General features: G+C 39.6%; 2 protein-coding genes across 3 annotated transcripts in view; both read right to left on the bottom strand.

Annotated features, from left to right (window-relative positions):
• Positions 1-8747, bottom strand: part of LOC144631545 (uncharacterized) — a 21765-nt gene extending 13018 nt beyond the window's left edge. The window contains exons 1-4 of one of the 2 annotated variants that reach the window (XM_078490002.1): positions 8625-8704; positions 7745-7793; positions 6709-6743; positions 6107-6169 (exon numbers count right to left, since the gene is read on the bottom strand). In XM_078490002.1, the coding sequence (XP_078346128.1) occupies positions 6107-6169; positions 6709-6743; positions 7745-7793; positions 8625-8696 (219 nt within the window). In that variant the 5' untranslated portion in view covers positions 8697-8704. Of the gene's footprint in view, positions 1-6106; positions 6170-6708; positions 6744-7744; positions 7794-8624 lie in introns of both variants that reach the window. The other variant, XM_078489994.1, reaches the window with a different exon arrangement.
• LOC144644756 (uncharacterized) lies at positions 2910-5783 on the bottom strand. Its single transcript, XM_078504315.1, has 4 exons — positions 5649-5783; positions 4992-5054; positions 4696-4723; positions 2910-4346 (listed from the first exon to the last, which is right to left on the bottom strand). The coding sequence occupies exons 1-4, from the start codon at positions 5781-5783 to the stop codon at positions 3277-3279; spliced, it is 1296 nt and encodes a 431-aa protein (XP_078360441.1). The 3' UTR covers positions 2910-3276.
• Positions 8748-9332: the final 585 nt, after the last annotated feature.

Genomic DNA, 9332 nt, shown 5'->3' with positions numbered 1-9332 from the left:
GATATTGAACAACAGCAATAAATACGGTAACCTTTTTTTTCGGCGAATCTTTCCGTTTATAAATCACAACTTGCCAGAATTTTTGTACTCTCACATCCCGCAAAAGTGTGACCCCATTCTAGTTACCCTATAAAAAATGCTTGAAAAAGCGACCCCATTATAGTCAATCCAGTCGTGAAAATGCGACCCCATCCAGCGGCACATCCCCATTAGCCTATTTATAGGAAGTGCCCCCCCGGGCCCTCAACCCCCTTTTCTGTAGTCGTTCAAGTTTGTGTGCATCGCTAGCTCTACAAAAGTGCCACACAAGGTGACAATAAGCAGTAAGAAACAAGTAAGAAAATCTCATCGAGGCTTGAGCGGTAAGCAGCGCGAGTAGGGCAGGCGCCGTGACTCTCAAGCCTCACTCGATCTCCCTCGCTATTTTCGCTTTCGTTCCACGGATGATGGCGAAAAAGAGAGACTGCTTGCAGTATAGTCCTTTTAACCCTTTAACTGATGGATTTTTTTGTGTTCTGCTGCTATTTTGCCAAATTGCATAATACAAATGTAGCAGCATCGGAAGAGAATGGAATGTGTGTTACAATAAAAAAAAGTGTGTATCAACAGGTAGCACAAATATCTTTACTTGAAATCTAAATCCCCTTTTTTATCCGAAAGCTTTGCCATCTTCATGTAGTTATAAAAACGCAGAATTTTGTGCTGTCGTGCTACTGTGTAGCGATGAGATGCAAATGATTGTACTACGATTTTCAACCCACATGGGGATTGCAAATGCGGTAAAACAAGGAACGACCAAGTCAACAAACAACCTCAAAACAATAGAAATAAAACAATAGCTCCGACCAGCACGGGAAAATTACCATTTCAGTAATAGTTTTATGTAATGTTTAATAAACGAGCTGGAGTGCTTTATCAAGATTATAACACGAGGCGCAGCCGAGTGTTTTAGACTGCGAGTTCATTGAACGGCTTCAAAAACCTCTGATGTAGATCTTTTCATTCTTGCATTCATATTTAGATTTTGGGTTATTTTGGCCAAGAAAATGGGACATGAAATTTAGCCGTGCCTTTATCAGATATAAAGTCACTCATTAAACATTAATTTTCTTTGTATTTTCTTAATGAATTATTAATTAAACATTAATTTTCTTTGTATTTTCTTAATGAATTATTAATGAGTTTTTGAATTTATAACAAACACCGCATGTTGACAACAGGAATCTTTTCGGAAACATTTTCGCTGATTAAAAGATGCAACTAAGAAAACTTCTTTCACTACTATAAAAAAAATTACCGAGCTCTCCCACTGGCCCCATGTTGTTGTTATTGTTTTGGCAAGTTCTGAATGAGAGGAGCTGCTCTAGCCTGAATTTCAGACCTCCCTCTGTGGTCGCCTACTCCCCAGAAGGGACGTCTGAACACATCTGGCCCAAATGCCGTCCGGTGACGTCACTACCCGAAAACCGGGTAGTGATTTTGATTGGTTGATTTAAAAATTATTTGCATAATTATGTGAAATTATGACTGAATTTTACCGCGCGAGAATTTTTATTTGAAAACGTTTGGAAAGGGTTCGAAAGAGTTCACCTTCCCAGAAATGCATTTATTAGTCATTTACCTTGAGTTTATTACTTTATTAGTTTACCTACGGATGAAGAATAGTAATGGAAACCAGTAGGTTTTAAGTTGGCGGCATTCGTCGCTTCGACATGCAGTGTTTTGCCAAATTTATACGTATTCTTGCTTTGTCAACAAAGCCACTCGACGCTTATGTCCTACAGCCTCGATGAGCCAGTGATTTCTGAACTTAGTGCCCACGGTCAAGTAGGATATTTTTGTATTGAATTACGTTTCTTGATGCCTCTGTAACCGTCTATATTGATTCATTTAAGTACTCACGAGTGTGTTGTATTTGTCCGCTGCGTAACATATTATATTTTGATCGCTAGATAAAGCAAATCAGTTCCGATTAAATCGGTTCCCTAAAAGAATATAGCCTGCAGTCGATTAAAATCTCATTCATTTGTCTCAAGTTTTCAATAGTTTACTATTAAAACAATTTTATACCCTGTAATCCTTTATTGAATTCTGCATGAATTAACTAGATGTGTTCAGACGTCCCTTCTGGGGAGTAGGCGACCACAGAGGGAGGTCTGAAATTCAGGCTAGAGCTGCTCATGCTTCTCAGAGGCATCCGCTGAATACCGCCCCGCTGATTGCTTTGCAAGTTGTGAGAGTATCGCTCAGATTTCGTATAAGAGAATGTATGGAAAGTTGCTCCCCCCTCCTGTTCCAAAGCCACTTCTAGTTTCCGTTTCCTCGAAGTTTGGTAAGAGTTTGATAAGAAAATGTGCAAAACGTTTATAAGACTGAAAAGGTTATGAGAGCGATGACAAACGTAAATTATAAGCTAAAATAAATAAATAAATAAATAAATATATGTTTATAGTGGCCATGCACTTAGCTTCATATCTCAACGAGATAGCTAGCTTACAGGCATGCCACTGAAACAGAGGTAACAAATAATTTTAAATGAACATAACAAGGTTAAAAATCCCAACTGGCAGGAGGCAGACCAGTTGGCTATATACAAAGCGTGGTCGAGGATTTGAACTCGGGACAACCGAGAAACAAATCCAGCTAATGGCAAGGGCAGGTCTTGAACCGGGGACCTCCGGATTGCAATACCAGCGCCCTAAACCACTCGGCCACGCTTGCCTCAATAAACCTATACAAAACGTTTGAATTGTCCTTTTTGGAGGGTCAGGGGCGCTTGCACATGTTGTTGTTGTTGCTCTTCACCTGCTAAAACACAGAGAGTATAAAAGAGTTTCCAATACTATGAAACCCCTAGGTCGGGATCCACCACTGTAGATTCAGTGATTAAGGTCAAACTTGGACAGATGTTATGGGCAACATTTTAATTATTTAATGCTCATCCTAAAGCTTTAAAGATCGATGTAAGACAACAGCACTTCCTGAAACTAAAGCTATAACAATGCCTGGGTTACAAATCAGTTTGTAGACAACGATACAAGTTCTCAACTTGTAGCTTAGTTGTACAAACCAAAGATGCTAAGCTATTAGCACTGACGCGCTTAGTAATCAAGCATTCAAACATTCCTCATTGTAAATGAGAAGTTGAATTACATTCGGGTAATACTTCTAAACTATTATATGACACATTAAATGCTTTAGTCCAAGGCCTAAATTCATGTAAATCATTAGCAGATATAAGGCTGCATTCTTCAACACCACTGCGCTTTCTCAGTTCTACACAAACTTGTAAACGAAGCTATCGATGTTGTAATTGCTTTTGTAGTTATTAGCAAACACAAGGTATCTTTGGCCTTTGTCAACAACGGCGTCCACTCCTCGACTTCCGAAGGTTTGAAAATCTTGGTAAAGAGCAAACTGTGCCCCTGACGCCTTGTACACAACTGAACGAACCGAGTACCCAGCACTATCTCCATGATAATTGGCAATAGCGAGGAACATTTCACCATTCACTTCAAACGGGCGCAACTCCATAGCACCACGGGTAGGAATCTCTTGAAATAAAGTAAACTTTCCACCATCCCATTTATAGATAGGCGAATTAGTGTTGTAGTTGCTTCCCGTATAATAGTTAGCAAAAGCCAGATAAATGTGGCCGTCAACACGGAAGAATTTTGCGCTGCGGGCCCCTTGGGTCTGTATTGTTTGGGCTTTTAAGAAATGACCTCCAGACCATTTGTATACGTTTGACTCGATGTTGTATTTCTTCTGAGGGTGGTAATAGTTTGCATACACAAGGTAAGTCTCGTTGGCGATTTCGATTGAATCACAAGCCATGGCACCGTCGGTAGGAATGTTCTGGTATTTCACGAACCTTTCTTTCTTCCACTTGTAGACAAACGAGTCGATTGAATAAGTACTACCATCGTGGTGTTCTGAAACGGCCAAGTAATGTTCTCCTTTAATGGTAAAAAACTTGAAGCCAGACGCACCATTTGTTGAAATCAGCTGGAACTGTACAAACTGGTCTCCGCTCCATTTGTAGATGACAGAGTTCTGTTTATGGCTGCCATCGTAATGGTTTGCAATGGCAATGTAGTGCACTTTGTCTATTACAAAGTGTTCAATACCATAAGCGCCATGGGTAGAGAGAGTTTGGTTTTGAACAAAACGGCCGTTTTCCATTTTGTAAACAACAGACTTGGCTTTATATCCTGCTTTGTCGCCACGGTAATTGGCGAACACCAGAAACAGATCATCACCAATTGAAAAGGATTTGACGGCAGCTGCTCCTTTTGTGGGAATGTCTTGAAACTTTTCAAAGAAGTGAAGACCTTGCTTGCAGTCTGCGGAGATATATATAGTAGAACCCTCAATAGTTAAAACATTTTACTATTAAAAAAGTTACGTATGTTGTAAGTGATATGACTTGTGTTATTACTCTGTCAGTCCCATAATGTTACAGCAGTGAAGACAGGACTAACCTTTCATTATTGTGGTTCGTTTTAGGAAAAAAAAAAACAATACTTACATACTTTTTTAACTACAATTACTTTTCATTTTTGAGCGTGTTTGTTTTTGGTTTATAAGTATCTTGTTAAGTATTATCTTGTTATAGCCAAAAACAACTTAACGACATTGAAAACAGGTTGACATAGCTACGAATGTAATATCAATTTAAGGTTTGTATCTCACCTCGATCACAAGGGGTTGGTTTAGTTTGCTGAAATAAAATCAATTAATAACACTGTAAGTTGACTGTTGCAGTGTTGTTGTTTTTGCTTTTATCTAATCGCAATAAAGTTTGTACCGCCGTTAGAGCTCTATCTAGCCCCTCCCATCTCTCTTTTAAGCCCCCCTTATTAATAAGCCCTCCCCCAAATCCGGAAGGTAAAAAATGTTAATATGCCACCACCCCCCCCCCCCCCCTCTTAAAAGCTATCTCTTACAATAGCTATTTATGAAATGTTATTTTAAAAGGGATGTCTTACATTTCTAAGTCGTTCCACTTCTTCACTGAGCTCTTTAAGCTTTGACTTGATCGCTGTTAGTTCCTAACAAGGTAAGTTAAATGTGTTAAACATGAGTCAGATATGCTGTATGGTTATCCCTTTTCCATCCTCCCTAACTACATATTCCTGTATCTGACCATTACTTTGGTTTTCTTTTCTTTTTGCTTAAAAAAAAGGCACGAAAATGGTAAAAATATCTCCTTTGAATTTTAGAGAAAATTTTTGTCTCGGGGTATTATTATCCAAGATTCCAAATTCATGACGTTTACTTGTTTTTAAGTACAGTTGAACCTCGCTAATTCGAACTCGGTTATTTCGAATTCCCCGTTAATTCGAACTAAAACCCGTTTCCCTTGGATTTGCCCTTCAGTCATTTACTATCGGCTATTTCGAACTCCCGCTCTTTCGAACTATTTTTTGTTTCCCCTGACGGTTCGAAATAACGGGGTTCAACTGTATAAGTATGCTGTGGTTCTGTTCGATATCACTAAAAAACTGATTTAAAACTGTAGCGCCGTTTCTGAGAGTAACCCTTGGTCAATAAAGGTCAGCGCTTGGACATCTATTTTCGCGAAGTTTGGTTCCTTTTGACACCTTTCCATCCGAAATTGCGGAATTTTTAAAAGTCTCGCTAACTCTGCCTTTTCCGATTGTTACATATTTTCCTGCGAAACAAGAACCAGTAAGGTAATCGGTTATGATTAGAAAACCATAAGGGTTGAAAATGTAACTCCCTATAAGTCGTATTGCACAAAGCGTTTTCACATTCATTTCCATTAAGTACCAAATTTGTAAAATCATGAGACGAAATTACCAAAACAAAATTCCAACTTTTGGATTAAATTTACAGCGCGCGCTAGCTCGCGCAAGATGACGAAATGTTGTTTTTTAGCAGCTTAGTAGGGCGGAATTGAAGTAACTCAAAACAAACCCGGAAATGACGTTACGTGTTTAAAGCATTCGCGTACAAACTCTTAGTTTTTCCAAATATGGTTCTTGGACGCGCTGTGAACGCGCGCTACACGTGTTTTGAACCCCTTATGAGTTTCTGTTACGTTATGAATGACACAAAAATTAATTTAATGGTTACAGACCTTTATATCGCATATTCCTGGTTCGCCTTTCTTGCCATCTCTTCCTTGATCTCCCTTGTCACCCTGCAAGAATACAACGCACGCGTTGATAAATAATTCAGCAAGGGCAGTGTTGTTAAGGAGAAGGGGGTAGTACGGGAAGGGGAGCAGTTAAGCTACGGGGGTGGGGCGAGGTACATTTGAGTAAGCGTTCGCCTACTACCAATGTGGCCTGGTTTTGAGGGTTTCTTGCAGCTAGTTTGCAACATAAGGGTTGCCAGAAGTCAGGAAGTGGTCAGGGAAAAATCAAATTCTTCAAGGTCTGAAAAAAAGTCAGGGAATTTGATCTTTAGTCAGGAAAAATTGACATTTTAAAGAAAAGTCAGGAAAAAAGTAAGTTTATAAGACTTCTGATTTAATACCATTGAAGGCTGAAAAAAAAAACATTTCAAGTCAATATGATCTCAGCGATGTGTTTTTTGGAAATGAGGGCTGGAGGCCGATTATTTATCGGACATTTCGCTTTAATTTTTGCTCAGGGAAATTTATTTTTTATAGGAAAAAGTCAGGAAATTTTTGAAACTGATGTCTAGCAACTATAAACGTAAAGCGCACATACTTACCTTAACTCCATCCCTTCCATTCAAGCCATCTCTTCCTAAAATAAAAGGTCTGCATTACTCAATTAAAACAAATAGATTCCATTTTGCCGTGCGTCTGTTCAGTTATAGATCATAGATGGCGTCAAAATGTGGTAAGAACAAAAAAAGTGGCCCACGAGCCGCTAGGCGAGTGGGTCACTGTTGTTCTTACCACATTTTGACGTCTTCTGTAATCTATAACTGAACAGAACCACGGCAAAATTGAATCTATTTGTTTTATATAATAAAACTATGATTTGGACTAGGAACTCTGATCACGCGCGCGAGTCACACCACCGCGTGACGTCATCTATGCGTCTGTACTCTAATAGATCATAAGTTAGAACCAATCAAAATGCGCGTAGAATTCAGGTAATTATATAAAGCTCAATAGTAAACAGTCCGTGGATGATTTTTACGAGCGTTTGACAGAGTAAAATACAACTGCTTTAAAGGCGAGGTTTACATTTTGCATTGAGAAGCGTGTTTGAAAAGAAAAATTAATTGTTAATTTTTCTGTAAATCAATGCTCAATGCTATTATCCCCACCTTTTTATATGCTGTTCCAAAATGTGTTTAACGATTGTTAACGGACGCCCTTTGCAGGAAATTCTAGTCAAAAATGGTTTAGGAAAGAGCGCCCACTAAATGAAGAAGAAGAAGAAGCAGAAACTGAGAGGGATCTGGGGAGGGCACTAGCCTCAGACCCCTCCCAGGAACTATCCGTGGAGGCGGCTAAGTTTTGCGCTTGTGAGCTGTATTTTTACTGATTCTACACTAGCAAATGAACATTTGCTGGCGCGCCGCATGCTATTTCATTGATCTGATTGAAAACAGTATAAATTCCACGAACGCCAGCAAAAAGCGTGAAAGTAGAGAATTAACTCTAAGGTAATTAAAGTGCTGGAAAGATTACTTGTGAGCGTTAGTCCTTGAAAAGAAATCGGGAAGCACACGAGGCAAAGACAAATTCTTTGCCCTCCGTGGAATTCGATAGTGACGTAAAACGTGTACTTACCGTCACGTCCATCTCTTCCATGGCAACCACACTGATAGCTTGTCGAGGGCTGAGAAAAAAACACAACAGTTGGGTGAATTTTGATTTTTTTCAGTACGAAAACTAGCGGAAAGATTGACGAGTGTTTAGTCATCTGGTCATGAACCAATTGGTTTGTATGAACGGGCATCTCACACTCCTAGATTCATCGTGGTATTTATACATAGTCCTATAAAATTATAAATGTAGACAGCTAGCCACAACGAAACCAGCAATGTCACCGGATATCAGCAAATAGATTCATCACTTTAGAAACGCCATTAGATCTGGGGCGAGTCTCATCTCGCAGTTGCTTGTGGGACCATTGTTTTTGTTTTTTTTTTTAAAGGAAGAGTCCCACAAACGGCTGCAATAGGAGACTCGACTCATGCAGAATGCCTTAAACCTAAAAAACCAAAAACAGTTCGATAATCCTTGACGTCATAACTGAACTGCGCGGATTCACGCAAATTTGCATGGGCTTTCGCGTGAGTTACGTGGTCAGTGTCACGTGGGTTGCGAATGGCTCGCGAGTGACAAGGAAGGGAATACTGAAAATATCATATGAAACAGTGATCAACAGTGCTCAAATAAAAATCAAGAACATCATTTCCATGTGTCCAGCTTCCTCTGAGAACGTGTAAAACACAATGTAACCGTGATCGAGAGGCGACTCCATAGACTGACCTAGCCTCAGTTTGTCGGCGGAATAAATGCGTTTGTTAAGAATGCCGAACATGAACGCTGTTTTGAGAAAGTCAACGTAGCTGGGCTGCACGACATGAAAGAAGGATTTAGAATGAGAGGCCAGAATATTTTCACCACCAAATTAAAAATATAAATTTCAGTTTTAATATTTTACCTGACTTTGTTGGTTTGAATCCACAAGGACACAAAGTAGAATAAAACACAACAAACGCACCAAGCAAAACATCTTGTCGAGTCGTGTCGCAAATCTCGCCTTGCACTATAGTGAATGTGGAACAAATAAACTGCAGGACGTGATGTTATGCGTTGATCCGCAATTTTTAAGCTGTTCTCAGTTTCTAAACAAACATAAAACTATGTGCAGAGTTGTATCACACAAATGATATTTGTTTGGTACAACTCTGCACGTAGTTTAATGTTTGCTAAGAAGCTTGTCATGCTTGGCTCATGACCAAGTATGACAATGGGATCAAGTCAAAAGATAGTTTATTTGCCAGTTCCTGTCTGTATTATGACCGGGGATGTAGAATTAGAATATTACTAATAGCGTTTGTCGTCCTTAACTGGACTGCAAGCAGTCTCTCTTTTTTGCTTAAAAATCCGTGGTAAGAACGCGAAAATAGCAAGGGAGATGGATCGAAGCTTGAGCGGTAAGCAGCGCGAGTAGGGCAGGCGCCGTGCCTCTCAAGCTTCGCTCGATCTCCCTCGCTATTTTCGCTTTCGTTCCACGGATGATGGCGAAAAGGAGAGACTGCTTGCAGTATAGTCCTTAACCCTATGGATTTTTTGTGTTCTGCTGCTATTTTGCCAAATTGCATAATACAAATGTAGCAGCATCGGAAGAGAATGGAATGTGTGTTAC

The sequence above is a fragment of the Oculina patagonica genome, chromosome 1 (genome assembly GCF_052425735.1).
Source record: "Oculina patagonica isolate OP01 chromosome 1, crgOcupat, whole genome shotgun sequence".
NCBI lineage: Eukaryota > Metazoa > Cnidaria > Anthozoa > Scleractinia > Oculinidae > Oculina > Oculina patagonica.
The sequence above is the reverse complement of the archived record's forward strand: the minus strand, read 5'-3'. Positions and strand labels throughout refer to the sequence as shown.